The sequence below is a fragment of the Tripterygium wilfordii genome, chromosome 7 (genome assembly GCF_013401445.1).
Source record: "Tripterygium wilfordii isolate XIE 37 chromosome 7, ASM1340144v1, whole genome shotgun sequence".
NCBI lineage: Eukaryota > Viridiplantae > Streptophyta > Magnoliopsida > Celastrales > Celastraceae > Tripterygium > Tripterygium wilfordii.
This window is the reverse complement of record NC_052238.1, coordinates 220980-239769: the sequence shown is the minus strand read 5'-3', so window position 1 is coordinate 239769 and position 18790 is coordinate 220980. Positions and strand designations below refer to the sequence as shown.

General features: G+C 38.1%; 4 protein-coding genes across 8 annotated transcripts; 3 read left to right on the top strand and 1 right to left on the bottom strand.

Moving 5' to 3' along the window:
* The first annotated feature begins 941 nt into the window (after positions 1–941).
* Positions 942–2878, top strand: LOC120001777 (UDP-glycosyltransferase 87A1-like). Its single transcript, XM_038850238.1, has 2 exons — positions 942–1619; positions 1706–2878. Exons 1-2 carry the CDS (start codon positions 1127–1129, stop codon positions 2569–2571), a joined length of 1359 nt encoding a protein of 452 aa, XP_038706166.1. The 5' UTR covers positions 942–1126; the 3' UTR covers positions 2572–2878.
* A 2045-nt stretch (positions 2879–4923) lies between these two features.
* LOC120001408 (mitoferrin-like) lies at positions 4924–7715 on the top strand. Its single transcript, XM_038849727.1, has 2 exons — positions 4924–5884; positions 6997–7715. The coding sequence occupies exons 1-2, from the start codon at positions 5102–5104 to the stop codon at positions 7210–7212; spliced, it is 999 nt and encodes a 332-aa protein (XP_038705655.1). The 5' UTR covers positions 4924–5101; the 3' UTR covers positions 7213–7715.
* Positions 7716–8055: 340 nt separating this feature from the next.
* LOC120001384 (probable protein phosphatase 2C 26) lies at positions 8056–11172 on the bottom strand. Of its 5 annotated transcripts, none has more exons than XM_038849692.1 (12): positions 11035–11172; positions 10766–10928; positions 10534–10585; positions 10328–10407; positions 10091–10172; positions 9898–9968; positions 9677–9756; positions 9487–9584; positions 8838–8961; positions 8669–8751; positions 8431–8564; positions 8056–8341 (listed from the first exon to the last, which is right to left on the bottom strand). In XM_038849692.1, exons 2-11 carry the CDS (start codon positions 10900–10902, stop codon positions 8451–8453), a joined length of 921 nt encoding a protein of 306 aa, XP_038705620.1. In that variant the 5' UTR covers positions 10903–10928; positions 11035–11172; the 3' UTR covers positions 8056–8341; positions 8431–8450. The 5 variants fall into 5 exon arrangements, with proteins under 5 accessions (XP_038705620.1, XP_038705619.1, XP_038705621.1 ...); XM_038849691.1 differs by having other exon boundaries at positions 8516–8564; XM_038849693.1 differs by lacking the exons at positions 8431–8564; positions 8669–8751.
* Positions 11027–11919, top strand: LOC120001386. The gene is made up of 2 exons (XM_038849696.1): positions 11027–11160; positions 11248–11919. Exons 1-2 carry the CDS (start codon positions 11070–11072, stop codon positions 11763–11765), a joined length of 609 nt encoding a protein of 202 aa, XP_038705624.1. The 5' UTR covers positions 11027–11069; the 3' UTR covers positions 11766–11919.
* Positions 11920–18790: the final 6871 nt, after the last annotated feature.

Sequence of the window (18790 nt, the reverse complement as noted above, 5' to 3'; positions counted from 1 at the left end):
ATGAAACAAACACAACCATGTGGCTCGATTAATGTTCGTAAAAATAGGAAATAGATTTTGTTTTGTCTCTCTTCAGCTCAATTACTGTTTTAAAATGACAAACAAACAATCGTTAATTAGTCTGAGGTCTGCAAACAGTGTCTTCAAGGATAATTTCGACCCAATCAATTATCCACGGGATCCAAAGAACTCTTCCTATTTTTGTTGGCAAGAGGAATCAATTGAATACTAATTTTGTCTAGATCAAACTAAAGATAATATGTAAAGAAAGTGGTAGAAAGAGATGTTTGGAAAGTTCTTTAAGTTTTTGTGTATCTTGAGATGAATAAAGAAGTTTTGGTTGGAATGGTGAAGTTGATTAGGGTAATTTCTAGTAAATACAAAACCACAAAAAATGTATCTGTCGTAAGAAATATTTGAATGTTAGTAATAAACTCTCAATTTAATGGCTCTAACATCTTTTAAATCTATTTTTGAATCTCCCAATCTAATGCTTATAAAAACATCTCTTAAATCTATTTTTGAAAACTATAAAAAAAAAATCTCTTAAATCCCTTTTTGAAATATTATTTATGACAATTCATTGTTTATGTATGAATGAGATCTCTCTATCATAATTCTAATGGTCCCCTAAGCGTGTGCCATCAATAGAAATTCTATGAATTCTCTAATTTACAAGGGATTTGGGACTCCGTAATTCCTTTAAAATTGTAAAGTGAGATTTGAGAGATTGTCACATCACATCACATTTTTATTTTTTATTTTTAAAATATGACTTTTTCAATTTTCCTTCATATTATATTGAAATTGTAGACTCTAAATGATTGAGGAGCCCTAAATCCGGCCCGTTGTGCGTCTCAGTCTGAAGCATGTGCAGTCCTTTAAAGACATGGTGCCGTATATTCCAAGTTCGTTCACAAACCGACAAACGTATCGTAACAAATTTGGCTTCTCTTGTCTATATGCAACCAAAACGAACCTCCTCCCTCTACAGCTCTACTATCACAAGGATGGCTACTGTCTTCATCATCATGATGCAGTCTCATTCCCATCTTCATTTGAGTTAACTGCGATCAAGACTTTAAAGCGAGCAGCAGCAGCTCCATCACAACCTTGAGTTCCAGCAATGGAAGCTAGCAGAGATGGGCCAACCACCTCCTGCCACGTGGTGGCCTTGCCTTATCCAGGTAGAGGCCACATTAATCCCATGATGAACCTCTGCAAGGTCCTCTCCTTGAAAAACCCGCACATTCTCATAACCTTCGTCGTTACTGAAGAATGGCTTGGATTCATCTCCTCTGAGGCTAAGCCGGCAAATGTCCGCTATAAGACGGTCCCCAATGTTATCCCCTCCGAGCTGGGTCGAGCCAATGACTTCCCTGGCTTCATAGAGGCCGTGTTTACTAAGCTCGAGCAGCCGTTTGAGCGGTTCCTGGATCAGCTCGAGCTGCCAGTAAGTGCTATTGTGACGGATACTTACATGGCATGGGCGGTTGGGGTTGGGAATAGAAGGAATATTCCAGTGGCCTCGCTTTGGCCCATGTCAGCCACCGTGTTTTCCGTATTTCATCATTTTGAGCTGCTCGTCAAAAAGGGGCATTTCCCGGTTGACTTGTCAGGTACATAATTAACCAAGTCAATTGATTTGTGTTCAATCATTATCAGTGTCATTTGTTATTGGTTTGATTGTGTTTCTCTGTTTTAGAACAAGGGGAGGAGCTTGTCAACTACATTCCTGGAATTCCCCCAACCAGATTAGTAGATCTTCCCACAATCTTCCGAGGAAGAGGTCAACAAGTATTGAACCGAGCCCTTGAATCTGTTTCATCAATCTCTAATGCTCAATACCTACTCTTCGCTTCCATTTATGAGCTTGAATCCGAAGTCATTGATGCTCTAAAATCGAAGCTCCCAATCCCTGTTTACTCTCTAGGGCCCCTGATCCCATACTTGCAAAACAAAGATCATGAAGATAATTCTTCAATTGACTATCTTGAATGGCTGAATTCACAGCGTCTGGGCTCGGTCTTGTATATATCACTCGGAAGTTTTCTTTCAGTTTCTACAGCTCAAATGGATGAGATTGTTGCTGGTGTACGCGATAGTGGCGTTCCATTCTTGTGGGTTTCACGTAGTGACTCCATCAATATGAGTGATAATGAGAAGGGAATGATGGTGCCTTGGTGTGACCAATTAAGGGTGCTGTCTCACCCTTCTGTGGGTGGATTTTGGACGCATTGTGGGTGGAATTCCACAATGGAATCACTTTACGCAGGAGTTTCAATGCTTACTTTTCCGATCTTTTGGGATCAAACAACGGATAGTAAGTTGATTGTGGAAGACTGGAAGGTAGGAAGGAGGGTTAAGGGAAGTGAAGTTTTGGTTAAAAGAGACGAAATTGCAGAGCTTGTAAAAGGTTTCATGGATTCCAGGAGCATTGAAGGGAGAGAAAGGCGAGAAAGAACAAGAGCTCTCAAGGAGATTTGCAAAGCAGCAGTTGAAGAAGGTGGATCTACACATACTAATCTTGATTCTTTCATCAAAGACATCTTATTAGGACAATCTTGTTAAGCTAACTAATGCACTTATTGGTGTCAACATACTTCACGATCGATATTGTGCACTAGTTTGTTGATTGTTGTAATGGCCTTCTTGCTAAATGGTTGGTTGCATGTGTTATCTTTTATGTAAGTTGTTATGTTATTTAAGTTGTTCTACTTGTATTAGACTTGGTCAAGTTAATTTACTGTTGAACCTTGACCAAGTAAATTTGTGTTGTATTGTTTATTATGTGGCTGTGTTAAGTCCTTAATTCGAGACATTTCCTTTAATGTTCTGTGTAATGGTGGTTATCTGATAATGAATGAATGAGAGCTCATGTTGATGGTGATGATAGGGTTTTTTGGTTTTTGCCTTTAGCTTGGTCTTTTAATGTTGCGAGCTTCAACAGCAGCTATGGAGCTTTATTTTCCAACAGTGTTTAGTATCTAGTACTGCTTAAACTTTGAGCCCTCTCAAGCATAATGGGTACTTAAATTCTGAATGCTTGATTGCGAATGAAGTGATGTTATCAAAACGCCCGGTCGACAGACTCAACACATGCAATGACTCACCTTGCACTTCCCTCAGAATGTAGAAAAGCAAGATAAACTATCTCTCCTACCACTACTTGATAGCTTTAATCGCTCAAGTATGTAAGCTGAAAGAGGCTTGGGGTGATGACTACAATAATATTAATTTCCGGTCATTCTTAAACGTATATAAGTAGAAACCAACCATATCGCATATATAAAATCTATAACTACAATTATTTATTTCAGGCAAGAAAACCAGAACACGTCTATTTCCACATAGAAAAGTAGCAAACAGTATTATCACCCCAATATAGAAGCACTTTAGGCATTATAAAAAGCAGTAAAACAGTGATCAACAATTTAATACCACTCCAAATGTAAAGCATTGAACGTACCAGGTCCAGAGCAGTGGTTGAGATAAACAAGTCTTATGAATCTCCATAGCAAAATAAAAAAATGGCTCACTGTCTTCTTCAAAAATGATCGAAGCCAGATTCCGTAATTTCAGATTCGCACTATCAACAAATAAGCAAGAGCTAGTTTCAAATATAGTCAACTGATCTAGAAAAATATCTAAAAGTGTTTACTAAAAACAACTGAATTATATTCCAAATCGTATTCAACAAGATGCACGCTAATATAACAGTTATACAGTCTGCCAAGCAACCTCGCAGAAATCACTATACCTGACGTAGTTTATGAGACTTCATGCTCTTTCTGACCAGCCTTGATTAGATGCAACATAGAGACCTGAAATTAGGGAAATCATAATATATAATCAATTAGAAAGCGATCATGATCGATAGTTCAAACAAGCTCACATAACTCGCAAATTGATCGCCTATATAGCTTAAAAAGCAATCCCTAACCACCTTTTCATAGCGAGAGTCGACCAGAAGAGCAACTAACCAGATTTTAAGTCTCCGACAGCATAGGTAGCATCTGCATACTGCGAAGGACGAGAGATATCAAATAGAGACTAAGATGGAGAGTTAAATAGAGAAATGGAGGCAAAGGAACCATGTTGAGGAAAGAGAGGGAGCAAAGGAAAATTCCCAAATCCTATGCGCGGTAAACTATAAAATTTTGAAAAGGTAGAAGGGTATGTTTGGAAATGTTTTTGTTTTTTGTTTTCAAATACTGATTTTATTTTACATTTAGATTTTGAAAAGAAATTTAAGAAATAAAATTGAAAAACAAATTTATTTATTTTTTTAAAGGCCCACGGACCATACAGACTTTAAGCCATGCTCGATAGGCATAAAGGCCACCACAGCGGATGGAAAAGTGAAAACTACCCAAATCCCAAATCCCCTAGTGAGAATGGAACCTTGTATCTCAAGATCTTTAGCAGACATCCTAACTAACCAGGCTACGTCTCATTCTCAAAAAAACAAAATTCATTTGACAAAGGATTCTGCACGGAGAAAGATGAAATAATTTTACAAAACATCAAATACTAGTTTTTATTTTTTAGTTTTTAAAAACCAAAAATGATTTTTAATTTTACAAAATAATTTCTAAGAATACCCATTCAAACGAATTTTTTTAACCCATTTTAATTTTCAAAAACAGAAACTGTTTTGAGAAGTGTAACCAAAAACACACGAGTCCGAGACGTGAGACGTGAGACGTGAGACTCTTCCAAGTTCCAGGATTAGCATGGGTTGCGCGAAACGGGAGTGACCTGGCCCATTCATATGGGCTTGATATTTGGACTTGGACGCTTGAACTTGCCAGCCCATTTCTTATTCCTTGTCAGCCCATTTCTTTTGTTAACGTTTGAGTTTTGACGTCATTAATTTATTATTACAAGACAAACAGATTACTCGATATCTGAATTCTGAAGATTCAATTCCTAATTTTTAATTTCTAATGAAAAAACCCCTTAAATCTTGGAACCCTAACGGAGCATTCTTGCACTTCTAATCTCCTTCTGTCTTTGTCGTGTTCAAACTTGAAGCTCGACACAACTCTCTCAAGGAGGGAACTTTTATGGTCGGTTCATTAACAGAGTAACTTAATTCATGGCCGCCACAGACGCCAGTCCCAAATTCCAGCAACCCAAGGACTTCCGTCCGGTCCCGCAGCCGCCGGATTTTCACCCGGAATTGGTCGTGACAACCCCACACGACGGGCTTCACTTCTGGCAATTTATGGTTGCTGGGTCCATAGCCGGCTCCGTCGAGCACATTGCCATGTTTCCGGTCGATACAGTCAAGACCCATATGCAGGCTTTGCGCTCCTGTCCCATCAAATCCGTCGGTTTCCGTCAAGCAGTCCGGTCCATCATTCAAACAGATGGTCCATCCGCCCTCTACCGTGGAATCGCCGCCATGGGCCTCGGTGCTGGTCCAGCGCACGCCGTTTACTTCTCCATGTATGAGATTTGCAAAGAATTCTTCTCTCGAGGGAACCCCAACAACCCAGCTGCCCACGCAATTTCAGGGGTTTGCGCTACAATTGCCAGCGATGCGGTTTTCACACCTATGGATATGGTGAAGCAGAGGTTACAGCTGGGTAATGGCATGTATAAGGGGGTTAGGGATTGCGTGAAGACTGTTTTGAGGGATGAGGGGATTGGTGCATTCTACGCTTCTTATAGAACCACTGTGTTAATGAATGCTCCATTTACTGCTGTTCATTTTGCCACTTACGAGGCTGCAAAGAGAGGATTGATGGGGATTTCACCGGATAGTGCAGATGACGAGCGATTGGCTGTTCATGCCACCGCAGGCGCTGCTGCTGGAGCTTTGGCAGCAGTGGTTACAACTCCGCTCGACGTGGTTAAAACCCAATTGCAGTGTCAGGTGAGTTTTACCGTTTAATCTTATTTGTTTCTTGGAAGAATTACACCCTTCTATGACTCTGCTGCATTGTTACTCAATCCAAAATCCGGTATGTTTGTTCCATTCCAAATTAGTAAAGCTATCTTTTTGGAGCTTGAAAGTTGAAATGCATTTCAGCATCAGGACTTCTTTTAACTTTTAAGAGTCCCACACTGAAGAGCAAGTGTTTCTAGAGACCGTTAATGAAATCAAATGTATTCATATATGTTGTGGTGTTGCATAGAGAGTTTTGAACTCTTCTCCGAGTGGATACTTGTGTCATAATAGGGTATTCCTTTGTGATCTCAGGAAGCTAGGAGGAGGTTGGTTTTGTGTTATTTTGAATGGCACAGTATAATAAGTACATGCATCAGAAAGAGTGTCACCACAATTTTTTTTCCTGAATGAAAGGGATAGTTGCAACATGACCTTACGGTCTGAGACTCTGTAGAGTGATTGATCAAAGAATACACTGCCAAAAATGTACTCATTCTAGCAAATCAACTTGCACAAATATGTTTTGAGAGAAGTAGCTAATCTAACAGGGGGAAGTTTTTGTTCAAATACAATGAAGCTACTTATTCTTCTTCAAAACTGAAGTTGTACTTGAAGACTTGTGCTTACCGGCTATGTCTCTTAACTACATGTTCTTGTATAGGGCGAACAAAACTCTTAAAGACTTGTCCTTACACTATGAGACATTGATATTCCTAACCTTTCTATGCATGGCTGCTTACCATTGACATAGCTCTAGATGGGTGGCAATATACTGTTTTCATATAATCGTTAATTGAGCACTAGGTGATGTGCAGTTAAAGTCCTTTGTTTTTTACTTCTCCTTATAGAGTTATAGGTCCCATTTTACAGTCTACACCGTTGAACCACTATGTGGAAATTATTTGAACCCTGATTATATATATGGATACGAAGTTTAGCCAATGAATGATTTAGATTTATAATAAGCTTTTAGATGCATAATTGTGCTGGCAGTGAAATTTCTGAGATTATAGAAGAGATTATTATTTTCATTAAGTTATGCCTCCTTGCCTTTGATTGGCTAAATTTAGCATCATTCTTGGTAACTGCCTGCGCAGGGTGTGTGTGGATGCTCCAGATTTAAGAGCAGCGCAATTGGGGATGTGATTAAGACAATAGTGGAAAAGGATGGCTATAGAGGACTGATGAGAGGGTGGATTCCAAGAATGCTTTTCCATGCCCCTGCAGCTGCAATCTGCTGGTCCACGTATGAATCGTCAAAGGCCTTCTTCCAAAAGCTCAATGATAGCAGCAACAGTGGCACGGTCAAATGAAAAATATCTAACAAAAGGGATAATTTCATTATTTTGCAGTTAGGCATGAGGAAGAATTCTTTTTTTTTCCTTTTGGCTGCTGCATAAAAATGTCTTCTTATACGTGCCAATGAAAGTTTTACTCCACACAACCTCGATGAGCAAGCAATAATGTATTTGGCCTTTCACCTGGCATTGCTCTCGTAATTGGATGTTGGTGGTGAAGTTGAAAGGTCAGAGGTGAAAATTATTTATACTGTACACAATAGTCAGAATTGAAAATCTTCTAGCAATAAATGCTCCTAGTTTTTCTCTGTTCAATCCTATTTCATGATATTTCAACAAATTTTTACTTGTAATGTGTGTTTGTTTGTTCTTTTTGGTTATTGTTAATTTGTTATGTAGGGTTTAAAATCTCTAGAAAGTTTTGAGTTGATTCTCCGATTTTATTTTGTTGAATTATTATTGTACTCTCTGTAGAATTTGGGAGGCCTCTCCTCTTTGGACAAATGAATTATGTTGGAGCGCTGGCAGTGTTTATCTGCATCATTTGATAGATGTGATGATGATTCAAGGTTTACATATTAGTTTACTTTGATTTGGGATTTTTAACAAATCTATTCTAGTTGTGAAGACAGGATAAACATCGGATACTTCAAAATTCAAATGTGGTTTATTTTGCCATCTAGGGTTCTCTCTCTGTTTCACTAAACGGAAACTTTTTCTTGCTTGCCTAATATAATTCTGTGTGTGGGGGGCAAGTGCAGTGGTCTTGGCTTGCGATTAATTGATTCGAAAGCCACGTCAAATGTCATTTTCTTCCGCTCTACTCAATCTTGCACAATATAAAAAGACACTGATCGGTTGCTGAAAAGCCTCTAATAATCGTAATGGGAAGTACAAGAAATTTCAATTTCATTTTATGCTATGTCCAGAACATAATTTAACTACAAAATACATAAACTTCCAAGGATGAAATTGTTACATACACGAGAAAGAAGGAAGGAAAATAATCATGGCAACAGTGAGGAGACATTATCTACTTGCAATGTGTTGCGCATTCCCAGATCCTCGTCCTCCTTTGAGCCATCAATATTTGTTGAGCTCATGACCACACCAACGATCACAGTGATATCATCGAGTTTCCCACCTGCTCAACAAAAGCTCAGGCTTCAGCTTGGATTTCAACACAAGGGAAAAAGAAATCATCACAACTATACAAGTAACTACAATCCATGCCTGTGAGGAAAACCACCAGTTCAAGTGGCCAAGTTCCTCACCACAGGCAAAAACATCCTAAATCCTATAAAAAGACAATCCATGCCTGTAAGCTTCATCCCTAGGATCTTCTTCCAAAAAGGAATATCATAACCCTGTCAAAGATTCAAACTTTTAGATAAGGCAAAAAAAAATCTCATTTTTTTGCATTCTGCCACTCATTTTTTTAAAATCTGCCGATAGGGAAAAATAATTTTACCCTGGATCTGGCCTCCAATGAATAGGGGGACTCAAATTCAGAATCCATAGAATGATTCCTTGCCAGGTTAGCTAATGCCTTTGATAGCATCAAAATCAAAGTTGTAATCAAGAAAACATTTTCCTAAAGTTGGTGATTGTCTCGAGATTAATTGACCGGAAACACATACCACCCACAGAAACATCACTGTGTGTGGCGATTGTTGAAACGATTTCATGATCAAAAACATTATCAAACAGACCATCTGAGCCCATTACAATGATGTCTCCCTCCATTAATTCCATACCGCTAACCTGTTTTTGAAGAAAAGGAGACACAGTTAATAATTCAAAGCCATTGAGAATTTTTTTTGAAGCTTGCTCCTAAAAAACATGTTATCAAAGGATAGTAACTTTTGCTCTTTCATAACCAACACAAAATTAGTAAATACAAGCTATTAATTACGCAACTAATATGGTGAACATTGATAAAGTGCGGCACAAATCATATTTCTTTGTTGACTGTCTGAGTTTCGTCAGTTGCATGAAAGATAGTATGGGGTAACTTCATCGTAATTTCTTAATAGAATTTAATTTTATGTAAGGACTTAAAACCTAGGTCCTGGGCTAGAGTAGCATGTATTGTTCTTTGGTGAAATTGAAATCAAATTTTTTTTAAAAGCTTTCACTTTCTAAATTTGTTCTTCTAGTGGCAGTGATTCAACCAGAAAGGCCAATTGTAAATCTGAGCAAAGAAAAGAACACAATGCATCTAGAAACATAGATAACAAAATGGTTAGTTGTATGATCATGAATTAAGATGTGAAATATTTGTCATACCACTGCATCAAGGTATGTCTGGCCAGCCATTTCTGAGCTCAATTGGTACGGACAATCAAAATAATGTTCTTGTGGAGATGTTGAAAATATTATCTGCCCTGTATGTCAGATAAATGATCAAAAAATTTCATTAAATTCTATAAATATAAACAAAAAAAATACTCAAATGTGGAAATGATCTTAAGATTACCTTTCCGTATAACCCTTAGCTCACAATCCCCAACATTGGCAATCTTGAGCATTCCATTCCTCTCCAGCATGGCAATGATTCTACTTGATCAGAGGAAGAGCCATAGACAATAGAGGCAGCAAAAAAAATGTACTATATAAATGCATCTATGCACCTGAAAGAATGTATTTAGTACTCCTGACAGTTATATGAAGTACATCTTCAGATGATTAAGGACTTACAATGTAGCAGAACCGATAGAAGAGGTAGCAACATGAGCTTTCCTTAGAAGAGTTTGAGGATCATATTTAACCTATTGTATAGGAAGAATGTCATCTACCTAGAGACAACAAAGTATGCTGAAGCCAAATCATTCATCCCAAAATTTATTTGGAAATTACAAAACATCATGAAGTAACCTTTTGGTTTAATTACCTCCTCATCCTCCAGAAGACGTGAAATATTAGCCATCAGTTCTCGAGGGAATAATGAAGGATCAACATTCTGTTCAGCCCAACTGGAAATTATTGAAAACATCAGTCACAAATAGAGTTGATGATACTTCATCGTCCGAGCACAAAGTGACTCTTTGGCGCACAAGACAAATGATATACAAGCAAGGCACTTCAGACACACACAGACACCCTTGGACAAATGAAGAAAATCACATACCCAGAGACACCGTCAGCAACTGCAATAAGTCCCCCATCGTAGCTGCTCACAGTGAAAGCATCCTCTCCACCTTTCTCTATCTATAGAGAGAACAGAATATGAGCACTGCAGGTATTAGATTATTGAGTCATCAAAGCAGAAAGCTCCACAAACTACAAAGACGGAGCCACATGTGAACAGTTAAAAGGAGGGGAAGTGTGAAGTACCTTGTTGGGGTGTGGAATAAGGTGACTCCCAACACAAAATGATAACTCCGACCTACAAAATCCATTGTTACACTCGTGCAACTATTCAAAAGCAGTGCAGCAGTAATGAAATGAATCGAATCAATCAAAAACGTATGCTGATAACGTAAATATTAGTCCAATTTACTACTTTGTCAACTCTTCCAGACAAATTTACTGAAGTGGGATGAGAAGGGAAGGAAGCAGAGCAAACCGGACTAGGTTGGGTTCCGTTGAAGCACAGTGAAGCGATTTGTTCTTCTTTGTCACCAAATTCGAACTTGAAAGACTTGGGATTTGAAAGAGCATCTGAGCATGAGAAATCGAAGCCCTCATCAAGGGAATAGCCATCTCCCGCTCCGGCTTTCTTTCTTTCCCTGCTTACCAACAGAAGAACTTAGCAGGGGCGCAGGGCAGATGTGTGGTTCACGATATACTGCGTAAAAACAGAGAAAAAATTAAAGACCCTGCCACGGTACAGACCCCGGTTCGAATCGCATAAAATTATTTTTGCTGCAATGCTATTTATACAGAATATTCTCGTTCTCGATTCTTTTCCTCAATCTCCAGCGATGAACCACATGCCCGTCTCTGCAGATCCTGTTGAAGGTACGTCTTTCGTATATTCGCTAAATTCCCTTTGTCTTCTTTTGTCCTCCTTTGTGATCTATAGTGACTGTGTTCCTTTGGGTGCAGATAACAGTGCTGGAAGTGATTCCGATACAAATCCGGATGATGCGCCGGAATACTACCAGCCAATTTCGCCAAACGATGAGGAAGACTCAAATTCAAATTCAGAGACTGAACAACTCAACTCAGACGAAGATCACCGTGGATCAAACACCTCTGCTCATGGTTTCGGCAACCTACCGAACGGTTATTCCTTGCATCAAGGGGATAATGGAATCTCATCGCTACATCTTAGGGACACCCCAGAAGAGCCAAAGAATAGTAGCAGCGACGATGATGAAGAGGAGGACGAAGAGAATAGGATGAGAGCGGCTTCTGATTCAGCGATGCTAAGGGCGTTTAGAGAGAACGAAAGCCGAAGACGCGCGCCTTTGACCCCTGAAAACGCGATGCGAGTGAGGGAGGCAATGCGGGGAGTCTCATTCGGTGGAGTGGCTCCTGACTGGGCTCGCGCTGTGCCTGAGGACCAGTGGATCAATCAGCTTCGGCGGCTTACGCCACCCAGAGGAACCTCGAATTCCTGAATTCTGACTAGTATTTGAGAACTTAGGAGGCTCCGACAGTTTAGTTTCCTATTATCTTGTGGCCGCAATGAATGCGTATGAGATGTTTGTTGAATTGCTTGATTTTGATTTTGTGTTCAGTATGCTGCTTTTGAGTCTGTTGCCTACTTCTTCATATATCGAACTCCATTTGTCCAAATTCAGCTTACAGTACAATAGCGACAGACTTCATACCAACAAAACATCAAACGTGGATGAGGTCATTGGGATAACTATATCTTTGCAATGAATCTAAAAGAACCTTACAGGATATAAGTAAAATCTGAACTTTATGGCCTTTCACCAATCCTCTTGAGTGGCTGCATCACATAATCGCTGAACCTTCTCCGAATCCAGTCCAACTACACTTACCATGACAATTTCAGCGGCGTCAGAAGCTTCCTACAGGCAAATTTCAGAGAACCCAATTACTAATCGATATCTAAAACTCCTCCCAATCACTAATAAAATCCATTTTCCAGCCATTAATTGTTACTTACATTGCTTCTCCCCTGATTTTAACCAGCTGCAATCTTCTTTACATTTAAAAAAAGATTGTTGGTCTGTCTTTCTATATATTTTGAACACCATGTCTTTATAAATTAAAAGGTCAGCCTGGCTCACTGATCAATGCTGGCAACAATGTGATTGTTTTCTGCAATGTCAGACAAACAGCTTATAGTAGTTTTAAGTTCATTATCACATATTGCTTCAGTTTAAAGAAGTTTGAATATCCGAGTAAACATCAATAATTATGAATGTCAACGATTTTATTCACTTAGAAGGCTTACCCGAAGGCTCCAGCAAATGCTAGCCCTGGATCTTCCCCAAGGCTGAGACCACGTCACATCAACTGAATCAATTATCTGCTGACCGCCATCACGAGCACGGAGAACGTCCGCTGCAGCAAGGCATATAAATGCTTCCTTTTGTATACCCGCGGGGAGGGAACGGACGTACTCATGGTTTCATGGCAATAACGGGCCAATAAAACCTGACCCAAAGGGGAGGCCAGAGTCTAAATGGGCCACAGTTTTCATAGGCTTCCAGTTTAATTCCAATGTTAAGACCATTTGATAGCTGGGCTTTCTTTGCCCTTTCATCAACCAACCTCGGGTTCAGCCCAGCCCATCAACTATAATTAATTTAGTTTGTTATTTGAAAATGCTTCTTTCTTTTTTTTTCAGAAACTATGAAAGACGTGATTCTATTAAAATCTAAGGATTATGAAGTGAGATATTATTTTTACTTTTGCAATGTATTTTTAATTGAAGTTGCAATGCACGTGTGATGATAAAATTGTAAAAACAATATCAGATTAAAACAAATAATACATCCACTGTGTTTTTCGATTGTTAAAAAAATGAATAATGCTTAAAACTCCCAAAAGACTCCCATTTAATTTAATGTGGAGTGTTGGATGTGAAGTGGGCCCTACATATATGTTTTTAATTCATGTCTATTTTAATGCCACATAGATTTAAGGGACTTTTGGGGGTGATATTTTGAGAGTCTCTAGCATTGTACTAAAAAATTAGGCCAGATATGACTGGATTTTTTCAACATCTTAATAATTGAAAGTCTAACTCAAATATAGGCTATGATGGGAATGGAAAATTTTCACATTTATTACATTTGGGGAAAAAATAGCTAATTTAGATATCACATGCTCAAATGGAAAAAAAAATCTGTAACTATTACTTTTTTACCTTTTTTCCTATATTTTTTGGACAGGTAAACAGGATTGAGAATTCAAATTTGAGTACCGCCCAAATCAAATATGTGTCTCAACTAATTCGACTGAGGGGTTGTTGGCTTCATTGCCTATATAAGAGACATCAAATCCCATTCTTTGAGATAAAGTAAAAAAAAAACCAAGAGAGTGAGAGAGCACAAATTCTTATTTGTCTTCGAATATATTCAAAATGGAGAAATCATCACTCAAAATGGCATTCTTGTTGGCCCTAATGTTGATTTCGAGCCTATGTAAGTCTTTTTTTTTTTTATTTGATTATTTATTTTTGTAATTATTGTTGTGTGTAGTTATCTGTTTATCTTATGTAGGAAATGAAGACTCTCTCGTCGTTATTTAACAAATAAGATTTTGGCAGGTATTTCCGATGCTGGCAAAATCCCATGCACGAGTGTTGGGGACTGCGTTGGCAAGTGCCCCAGTCAATGCAAAACAATCTTATGTCACTACGGACAATGCGGATGTACCGTACCTGGTCCTCCTGGTCAACCAGGGGAGGTTATCCCTTGTCATGAAACTATATGAAATGGACTTTACTCTCAATGTATTCAAATAAAAAAAATTATTTCCCAGTCTTATAATAAAAGAGTGTCCTTTGATATGATTTTACTTGTACTTGTTTTTAATTTGAATTTATAGATTAATTGAATTATATCAATCATGCCCAACTAAAAATTCCAGCCACATAGGATGCATAGGGATTTTCGTATTAATTGTATCATTTGTATCTGTAGAGTATTATAAATTGCAGCCCATACATACCAGTCATATCGTTCGTTTTGAGTTTATAGGTTTTCACGAATACATCGAGTTTGCATTTTTTTTTTCTCTGGATCGTCTTACTTAATGATATTATCTTGAGTCCAAGAAAAATACATATTTGACATGTAAGGAGGTGGGTTTACCCATAAAAATCATTCGAATGGGACTTACGCAACCTATGGTATTTTAAGTCATAACATAAAGAAAAAAAACTAACCAAAAAAAAACTCTTGTGCTCTTGGTAAATGGGATAGATACTGTTACAAGAATAACGGGCGATAGAAACTAACCTGAATGGGCCATGCTTGATAATGGGCCACTGTACCAGTTCTTCATGGGCTTTCTTGTTATCCCAATCATCACCAGCAATTGATTGGGTCTCAACTCTCAAGCTCAGTCCATTACAGCCCAACTCATTCATCACCCATTATAATTTCGTATTTTTAATTTTTTTTTTAGCTTTTCATGGGTAATTTGGTACTGGTGAGTGGAGTGAAAATAAATGAACAACCGTGTCAAATATAGTAGAAATTATATAATACAAGAGTCCCCTACCATCTTTGAAAATAACAATTTTGTGACATTGTATTTGTACCCCAATCATAAATACTAGTATAGTACGTCAAATGCAATTCAATGATTCTCAATTTAGGGCCCGGGGGTGGTCTAAGGAGTGCAACCTGAGGTTACACATGGCAACGTGAGAAACAATAGTCCTTTTTATTTTATATTTTTTTTTATTTCTGGTGATGTTTGGTCGTAACAGAATCATAGCCCCTTCTCATACGACAACTATTGGCCGTATTTGACTAAACATGGGCTTTGCAGTCTAAGGTTCCGGCCTACGAATAATTACTTTTTTGCGAGGCTAAAGTACCTATCCTACCAAGCTACAGCTCTGAACTATTAAGCCTATGCCAGCGAAAGACAGAAAAAATAATCCGACTCCTATCACTTTGGGCCCTTGATGATGAACAATTAAAAGCCCACATAATGATGGTTCAAGGCCACTAATGTGACATGACTTATGAGTCATATGACCAAATACCACACAAATGACGAATCCATCCAAAAAAGTATTGCAGGGGAAGATCAAAACAAGCGACAGAAGCTACATGACAAAATAGCTACATATATTTTTGTTCATCGTTACAACTGCAACGCACTGAGATAGCATGTACGACTGTAAGGTATTCTAGAGCTCCATATTTCCACACACTCTTTTTTTTTCCTCTTTCTCAAACTCATAAATAAACAGATATTTTTGAATAATTAATTAAGAAATAGGACCCACATGTGGGTATGATTATTAATAGGCCATAAAAGAGGTTCCAGGGATGGATTTATTCAACCTTTTCGAAAGAGCGTGGGCCCAGTCAGAGTGCGCAGACTAAAGGAGAAAGTCGAAGAAGAAAGAAGAGGTGTAAAGGTTGGTGGAATATGACCAAAATGCCCAGTTTTTGGTCCATCCCAATAAGAGAAAATCTGTGGAAAATGTCAGATTCTCTGATGCAGGGTTAATAATGCCTTTTAAATTAAATGAAATCCACCAGAGAGATAGAGCCTCGATTTTGGAGACTAGTCTCTGATGGATGGATAGTGGTCTAAAAGAGAGCCTGGAGATCCATGTGACTGCCAGCATCACCTACCTGCAATGTTTTGCAGTAATGTCACAGACTGAGTGAGGGGCTATCAATGTTAAGGAAGGTCTATGGAGAAGAGAAGGTGCAAGTCCTCCCTCTCCCTCTCCCTCTCCCTCTCCCTCTCCCTCTGATTCAGAGAAAGGACTGTCAGAGTATAGAATGACCAGGCCCCAATGTCCACACATTCATTTCAGAGGCACTTCTTTAATGGATCTTTAATTTTAAATTAACTTGATATAAATTTGTTAAGATGTGTTAATATTCTTTTTTTCAATAATTAGGTAATGCATAATTGAAAAGTCATTTTATCCTCAAATTTATGTGACACATGCAAAATAACGATTGATTATAAACATGTGTATAGGACTCACTAAATATTTTACCCTCAACATTAATCAATGGTTAAATTGGGGGTCATATTTTATGTGGATAAAGACTTTCTTCTAGGTTAAAATTTAGAGATAAATAGTATAAGTTACTAAGTTGGGAAAGTGATCATAATATATAATTGGTATTGACGACTATATTCGAAGATCATATATTATGTGATCTTCATGATGATTATCTTGACGAATCAGGGTATCTAAGACGCATAGACTCAGGTGATGTTGGGATAGTGAAGGGCAACGGATCACCAACTGTTTGGACCAGAGATATATAGTGCAACTCACAATGATGCTTTCCCGCACCCAAGGCTTATTTACAACCAAACTAGAAGCTTTGACTACAAAGTCAGAAAATTAAGAGGAAAAACTGATAAACCAAACCCTATAACTTGGTCTGCAAGATAACTACCACCCCTTTTAACCTTTTAAGTAAAAATTCATCTTTGCCTTTTAAGTTTACAAAAAGGCTAAAGGTTTGTACAAACGTACAAATTAAAAGAATACTTGTCCCGTCGAATTTTACATCGGGTGTACATTTAAAAAAATTAGGGTTTTTGGCCCTGGCAAAGCTGCATTAATAGCGGAGATATAATCAAAGCAAATTAAGCAAAGCCTAAGTAGTAATTATTACGTAGACATATGCGGGAAATAAATATAAGCCCCCGCCGTACGAGAGAGAAAATCTATGTGGAATCGGCAGCGTAGAAAGTAAGAAAAGCTAGTGCACAGGCAGCACAGCTGTAACTTATATTAATTAAATCAAAATAAAAAACCGTCCCCCCACCAAAATCCCTACATTTTTAATTTTTTTTTTTTTTTTTTTACCTGGTCTCTCGTATATCAGTCATATGCCCTGAAAGACAAGACTGATCTCCCACATCTCCTCCTTCTATAAATACTCTCTTACCTTCACTTCGTTCCTCGCAGAGCTCCATCTCCGAGCGGTTACTTCGTAGGCACTTAGATGTAAACAGTATGGAAGAATCTGTTAAGCTCAGGAGGGATAGCGCCATGAACATATATACATATATATGCAAGGTGGCCTGTTATCACGATTTACTGATGATCAATGGCGCTATCTATCCTGAGCCTCACGGGTTCTTCGTACTCAAATCGCTTACAGATCTGTCCAGCTCAAAAACAACTATAATTGGCATCCGAGGTTTGCATCTGATCTCATACTTCTCCTTCCTAAATGTATCATATATGTACATATATGTGCATGCATGGTTTGTTATTCTGAACTACTTTACATATATATTCTCTGCTCATGCGCGCGTGTTTTTGTTAGGTCTAAGGGGATGCTTTTTATAGCAACCAAGATAAATTTCTTGATCATGCATCTAATTTGGTCCTATTATGTCTTGACTACGAAGTGGGTCAGGCTATTTCAAACCTACATCTTTGATAAATCTGCCAGTTTCATGTTAAATTTCTTTTAAGATTGTGTGTATGCTGGTTAATTGATTAAATTGGGGTTGATTCTGATTATTCCATGTGGAAATCATGAACTCCATATGCTCTTAAGATTTGCCGAATATCTATAAGCCAACACAAAACCCTTCATGTTCTGATTTCAGTGCAAAGACAACATCACTTAATGGTAGACTAAAGTTGTTTCCTTTCTCACTTCAGCCTTCTGTCCCTGTTCAAGTTTATTGTGTTAATCTTCCTTTGTTTCTGTATTACTGTCGATGTCTTATGGCCTTTCCTTTGGTATTTCTTGATATATTTGTTTCACACACGCACATAGAGTCCTAGCTAGTTAGATTCTTGTTTTGTATATATCTAGCTTTTAATTACTGGAGAGCTCTGGAACCCTAGCACGTCTTCTCTTTCCCCAGATGATGCCATTGTTTTGTAGAGGTGGGTAGGCCTAGGGTTTATTTCTTAAACGATTTGACTTTTAATTCTTTGGGCTTCTTTTTTCTTTCTTTCTGAGTGGTGATTCTGTTAATTTTATAATCTGTGGATGTTGACTCATTTCTCATCTTCGTTATTTGTCAAGATCTCGTCGCTTTCTGTCAACTCTACGACCACGTCATTTTTATTCTATTTACTTGCACATCAAAACCAACTAAACCATCGAGGTGATGCTCTCCTTACATAATGTAAAGAAATATTATATTCGTGCGAATTCTCAGTATTCCTTGATGCAATTGTGCATAGAAAGATATGACCTAGCTAGCTAGTCAGTGTATTATTTAAAATTGATGATGATGATGGTGAAGTTGACGATAATGATTTGAATTTTTATTAATTGTTATTCTGTATTCTTTGATAGCTATCCGTTCTCTGCTGAGATTACAGTGCCAGATGATTTTGTTGGCCATTACAAGCCAAATCTGTGGCTGGGATTTAAGTACTGAGAAATTTGACATGACTTTGGGGTACCAGGTGTCTTAGTGTTTGGGGACAAACAAACCCAACATATTACCCCTCAACAATTCTCGAATATTTTTT